Source organism: Sardina pilchardus, chromosome 10, assembly GCF_963854185.1.
Source record: "Sardina pilchardus chromosome 10, fSarPil1.1, whole genome shotgun sequence".
In the NCBI taxonomy this organism is placed as follows: domain Eukaryota; kingdom Metazoa; phylum Chordata; class Actinopteri; order Clupeiformes; family Clupeidae; genus Sardina; species Sardina pilchardus.
The window spans coordinates 20024077-20030816 of NC_085003.1; the positions used below are offsets into that span (position 1 = coordinate 20024077).

The window sequence follows — 6740 nt, forward strand, 5'->3', positions numbered from 1 at the left end:
ACATAACACTGGTGTGCGCCAACAACTGCGTAAAGACGGTGTTGCTTAAAGTTGCAAAAACATGTAGAACAGACTATTTTGATTGTTAGAGCTTTGTCACTGGTAGTCTGCACAGCATTCAGAAATACACAAAGGTGTGTAAACATCGGCAAACCACCGAATATTACAAAAAATATATTTAGCCTATAGGAAGGCAGACGAAATTAGGCGAATCTCTTCGCCAACAAATATATTACAGTTCCACCTAAACAAGCGTTTATAATTGTTTTGATGTGAGGTAGAGGATTGTCCACTACCTTCAACATACCTTTAAAGTGAAAGAAAATCATATTCCTGTGGCATTTCGACACATGAGAGTAACGCTATACTTTCTTTCAACAAAGAAAATCAAATGTTAAGTAAATTCTTAAAAAACGTCGGGGAAAAGTAGTAAATGGCAAAATATCGTATTGTCGGTGTATAGCAAGCGTCTGTCAGTCCAGAAAAGTTTACTATGTTAATTAGCTACGGTTTGAGCACGCCCATTGGCTACGAGTCCGAGTCAATTTCCCATTTCAAGCCTGACGTCAGGGCAGCTATAAAACTCAGCAATGCTTTTAAACTCATCTGCGAGGTGAGCCTTTAAAATCTCCTACAAGCGCGACTGCGTTTTTTTCTACAAGGCAACAATTTGCCAATCACATGCACGTTGACCTCCTCAATTTTACGCAGTTGTAAAAAGAAGCCATGAAGTGTTAAATGTTTGAAATCTTCACGCGCCGACATTCGCGTGCCGAGACGGAACGGGAGAGACGCACGCGCTTCTCTAATGCGTCTGTGCGAGAGACTCTGTGAACTGAGAGTGAGAGAGAGAGAGAAAACATTAATTTAAAAAATAAATCACCGTCGCAAAGTCGAAAACCTTTTCTTGGTTCTGAAGAAATAAATAAAGAAATCAAGCTGGCTCTCACTGTTTCGAACCCGACCAGTTTGACAGCTGCTCTTCACCCCCTTTGGAGGACTGTCAACAGCAAAAGGATGGCATCAGAACTGGCAATGAGCAACTCCGACCTGCCCACCAGTCCCCTGGCCATGGAATATGTTAATGACTTCGATCTGATGAAGTTTGAAGTGAAAAAGGAGCCGGTGGAGCCCGATCGCAGCATCAGCCAGTGCAGCCGCCTGATCGCCGGGGGATCCCTGTCTTCCACCCCGATGAGCACGCCTTGCAGCTCAGTTCCCCCTTCCCCGAGCTTCTCTGCGCCCAGTCCGGGGTCCGGGAGCGAGCAGAAGGCACACCTGGAGGATTTCTACTGGATGACCGGTTATCAACAGCAGCTGAACCCGGAGGCTTTGGGTTTCAGCCCCGAAGACGCCGTGGAGGCGCTCATCAACAGCAGTCACCAGCTTCAAACCTTCGACGGCTATGCTAGAGGGCAGCAATTTACCGGTGCAGCCGGAGCAGGAGGCACCATGGCCGGGGAGGAGATGGGATCAGCGGCCGCGGTGGTTTCCGCCGTTATTGCGGCTGCTGCCGCACAGAACGGGGGACCTCATCACCACCACCACCATCACCACCACCCCGCGGGACATCATCAAACTACCGGAATCCAATCCAACGGCAACTCGGGAGGAAATCATCAACATATGCGGCTAGATGATAGATTTTCGGACGACCAGCTGGTGACTATGTCAGTACGAGAGCTCAATCGGCAGCTACGGGGTGTCAGTAAGGAAGAAGTGATCCGGCTCAAACAGAAGAGACGGACCCTGAAGAACAGAGGCTATGCCCAGTCCTGTCGCTTCAAGCGGGTCCAGCAGCGGCACGTCCTGGAGGGAGAGAAGACCCAGCTCATCCAGCAAGTGGACCACCTCAAACAAGAGATCTCCAGGCTGGTCCGGGAGAGAGACGCCTACAAGGAGAAATACGAAAAGCTTATCAGCAATGGCTTCAGAGAAAACGGGTCCAGCAGTGACAACAACCCCTCTTCTCCGGAGTTTTTCATGTGAGTTTCGGCACTAAAACGAGAAAGTGTTTAACTGCATAATCCGTAAAAGTAACCCATGGTATTTTTTTCTTTCTCCCGTGGGGCTTGTTGGAATATGACACACATATGCCAATACACATTTTTTAATGTTATTTTATGATTTATATCGACTGAGGGTCTATATAGCAGTCGCTCGAAGAGAGACGCCAGTCTGTCTTTTCTCAACTTTTAGTTTACCAAACACCAACTTCTGAATCAGTTAGTCTGTTCTAAAACTAACATTTATTTGCCAAACTTAATGTTTTCTAGTAGCGTGTATGCGACTGCCCTCGTATCTTGCCAGTGTCTTATAATTTCGTGGCTGCAGAAAATTCTAAGCTGATAGTCGAGTTTTGCCTTTATGTGAACTTCAATGAAGTGATAACCAAATACCGAAAATCGTCAGTAATGTTGCATTCATGATTTTTTTTTATTTCTATTTTGACAGTAGACAAAAGGAAAGACTGCGACTGCCATTCAACCCCATTCTGACCCCACTCTTCACAAGTTGTGTCTCCTCTTGAGCCACAGAACTTTATTTAATGGATTGATTGCATACATTGTTGTAAAGAGACAATATATGGCATTGTTCACCCATGCATGCTGGCCATGTGCGGTATCTTCCTTTTTGTATTCAAATAAACTTCCATGGATGAATTCAGCATGACATCCATAACTTCAGTTTTTTTTATGACATTCACACTTTTTTGGGATCTGCAAAAAAGTGTGTTACATCCTCTCCCATTTCTTCACCAGACTTCATCCTCTCCCACTGTGAGAGCAACCATTTTGTACAAAGTTGTTTGACTTCAGTGATGTTATGTGGCCCAGAAGGAGAACTGGATCTCGCGAAAGGATTATGGTTCAAAGGGATGAAAATAATTCTGAAGACACGTTTAATTGATTACCCCTCCAGATTGAGTACATTTACTGTGAACCTGAAATTATTCTTGTCAAAAAAGTAAACAACATTTTCGGCAATTGCGCTTCCCATGTTCTTATGGAAAACAAGCTTTGGTCGATACTGTGTTTGGTCCTGTACTGCCTATTGATTTTTGTTATGGTACATGAACTAAATGGCTCTTCTATTTGAGGCGACTGTAATATTTCACTTGTACAGTAACTAAGATTGTGTTATATAAATAAGGTGCTGCGCTTCTTCAGCGTCTCGTCCAATGTGCAAAAATGCGGAACAATCCTGATGTTCATATGAAGCCAGATTTGTACCATTTCGTATATTTTGAGCCGAGTGCCATTCGACAGACATACGCGTGTTAACATTTTCTGGAGTTTTACTCAAGCACTACCAGTGAATCTGGGATGTATGGAACATTTGGAAACCTGTATCATGTTGCTGTAGATATGTCTTTTAAATTTCCATCAGTTGTCATCACTCATATCACTGAACAATTGGCATTACCTTTACTACCATTGAATCATGGACATAAATTCGATCAGTACTGATACACTGGCTGTACAAATTGAAATGACTAGAGCACATCAATAAATTTCAAAGAATTAAAAACTAACTGTCCTGTCCTCATATATTTGTTGAAGTCTTATCAATGGTCTTGTGTTTGACTTCAAGGCGAATATATATTTCTGAAATATACATAAAATAATTTCGGTAAAAAGCTGTATCCAATTGAGCAAAACGAATGTTATAAGATCGTATTAAATGATTAAAGATTTAATGTGAAAAAGTTGCGGAACACTTGTTGCTGCATGTTAAAAATTCAATATTTTTTTTAAAAGAATATGTCACGGACACACAGTCACATACAAGTCAATGTGTTAAACTTTGAGGGGACATTTGAAAAATCTAAATGGGAGACCGTTTTTGAGGCTGGCGCAGGAGCCTGTAAAATAGTTGCATGCTACTGGACAGTGTAAGGTTCAAATCTTCTCAAAAGCAAACTAGTGTTTCTCAGAAATGTGTTCAGGTCAAACTAAAATACGAGTTAATTATTCATAAAAAAGAAAATATTTACATCTATGTTGGAATACAATGTTTAGACCACACGGAAGTTACAGATCGGCTGTGCCCGGAATTGTTTTACGCAGTAAATCGCAGCACCTGTGACCCGTGAATTCTGTTCGGCAGAGGCAGGCCTACTGAGAAAAGGTTTAGGCCAAATACATGACTTCGCCTTAGTATAAGTTGGATTGTGGCTACTGTGCGATAATTGACGGTTGGTATAATGTCCACCCAAGATATTAAGTTATGTATGAGGCTATGTTGCGTATGTGCGTATTTCCTTTATATTAAGTTGCCTAATGATTTTTTCACTTTACGCATGAGGGCAAACACACTTTAGGTAACGACACATAAGGGTTGGACAATTAAAAGACAAAAGGTGGGGTGACAAAACAAGGACTGACATACACAGGAATAAACTAAAGCTTAGCCCACCTTTCCCCCTTCATTTAAAATCTACTTCAGTGACGCGCGCCACTACACCCTAACAATTCAGCTTATAGTCAGGCGTCGTCTAAATATAGGCCTATGAGTTAACACATAAACCCATAAAATACAAGATTATGATTACTGTGCCTGGATTAGTGAAATACAGCATTTGGGTTTCTTACCTGATTTGAAATTTAGGCTAGGCTACTTAGCGCCACAAGTGAGAAGTGCATTTCTGTAGGCCATTTCCGTAGGCCATTTCCGAGTGTGCATACAAGGCTTTGGAGTATTTTAAAATATAGGTACACTTCTGAACAGTTTTAAACTATTTGCACAAAATAATTTGAGGTTGAGAAGCGCCTTATTTGACACAGTCAGTCACATAACTAAATCTACCCCATAATCTGTGTTGTGTGAACAACTACCTTAACGCTGGCCAACCGGAATCTTCACAAGGTTCAGCACGATAAATTGTAGTTAACGTTATTAATGTACGACACAGTGTACACCTTCAGAAAACGCCGAACGCTGGTCGGCAGACACAAACATAATTTCGCTCTCCTTGCATGTGTAGGTGTTGGCATTTATGCATTATTGGTTCAGCACCGTAATGTTAGTATCAGAAGAGGAACAAATATAAAGAATACACAAAGAATTGCTGCAAGTGTGGCAAGCATTCTTACTCAGGGTCCTTCCATAGACTCTCAAGCGTGTATGTGCACTGCATTCGGTCCAGTGAAAACGGAAATGTATCCATACACACAAGAAGTGCAGGACAGCTGAGGCCTTGGGCTGAACTCTGCATGGATTAACTCAGCAGTGCTAAAGGTGACGGCCTGAGCCAACTTGGGTGACAGGATATGAGCATGGATGGTGAGATGGATAATCAGTGTGTGATAGGTTGGCTTGGCTTGCCACTTCAGGGATGGCCTCTTTGAGACCTTCATCTTCATCTTCGAGCCATCTCCCCCCCTCTCCCTTTCTCTCTCTCTCTCTCTCTCTCTCTCTCTCTCTCTGACTCAGTCTGAGGAGGTCTGCTCTCTTTGAGGTTGTGTGGTGATGTTGTGTTTCCGTCCGGGTGTGCAGGCAGGCAGGCAGGCAGGCAGGCAGTGTCGGGGGCCAGGGCAGGAAGCAGCACATGCCCGAGCCTGCCTCGGAGGAAAATGAAATGATTTTCCGTATGATTAATAGCAGAGAAAAGACCTTGTTTCTGCTCCTTTAAAATGATAAATTATTGGCGATTCTCCACAGCTGGGGGAAAGACTGGCTTTTACTGAGCTTGTAGGCAGTAATTTATGGCTTCCCTATCTGATTAGGTCAATATGCCATGCTGGTTAATTACATGTGTGTTATAACCTAGAACTGTTGGCTACATACGAACACTCGCAGTGGTGGGCTCCAGGGGAGAGGCCCATCAGGTACACCTTAGCTCTGTGGTCAGTGCACAGTACGCTGCTTAGGGTCCTGCTTAATGTGTATGGCAATCCCATCGGTCTGCCATTTACAGCATGATTCAGCCATTCATAATGATTTGTCATTTGACTTCTTTCACGCTGTCATTTGGCAAAAAAAAAGGTGGATTTGAAAATGGTGTTGCTCATATCTGCAGGAAGGAGAATGCTGTTCATCTCTTTCCATTCGGTTCTTCAGTTAGCCACTGATTTATATTCAGAGCCAGTTTATGCCTCTCAATCATAATTTATAATAACTTTAATATATAAAAAGAGGAAGGATTTACATGGCAGAACCGAGGCGCACATTTGTTGGAGATTTTGAAGATGGTAGTGTTTAGCATGTGTCCAGTAAAATACCTGTTAACTAATTACAGCACATTGATTTGGCATGTTTGGCATTTGTGTAACATTCACAGGATCATAGAGGTTGGTGTGACTTGAGGATTAAAAAAATGAGTGTTTTTTTTGCACTGAAACCTTGAGGGGTAGCTAGGCTCATAGATCTGCAAATGAAATGTTGCGATGTGTCTCTTTTTTATTTTCTCCACATCTTCCTCTGCTAGGAATCATGTTGTTGATTTCCACACACACTGTATACAATTCAGTGCAATATAGTACAGCACACATGCACATATAAATGCAGAGATAAATACTATTCAGCATATGCATGCCTGCAGATACAGAGAAAGACACATGTGCATGCACAAATGCACACACACATGTACACACACACACACACACACCTACACACACACACACACACACACACACACACACACACACACACACAAACACACGTGCAACACACACATGCACACGCACACACGCATGCATGCACGTGTGCACACACACACACGCACACGCACACACACA

The 6740-nt window shown here is 42.8% G+C and overlaps 1 protein-coding gene across 3 annotated transcripts in view; it reads left to right on the top strand.

Annotated features, from left to right (window-relative positions):
* The first annotated feature begins 607 nt into the window (after window positions 1-607).
* LOC134093702 (transcription factor Maf-like) overlaps window positions 608-6740 on the top strand; it is an 85651-nt gene continuing 79518 nt past the window's right edge. Inside the window, exons 1-2 of one of the 3 annotated variants that reach the window (XM_062546901.1) lie at window positions 608-1985; window positions 2458-3566. In XM_062546901.1, the coding sequence (XP_062402885.1) occupies window positions 1018-1985; window positions 2458-2530 (1041 nt within the window). In that variant the 5' untranslated portion in view covers window positions 608-1017 and the 3' untranslated portion in view covers window positions 2531-3566. Of the gene's footprint in view, window positions 1986-2454; window positions 3567-6740 lie in introns of those variants that run through there. The other 2 variants (XM_062546900.1, XM_062546902.1) reach the window with 2 other exon arrangements.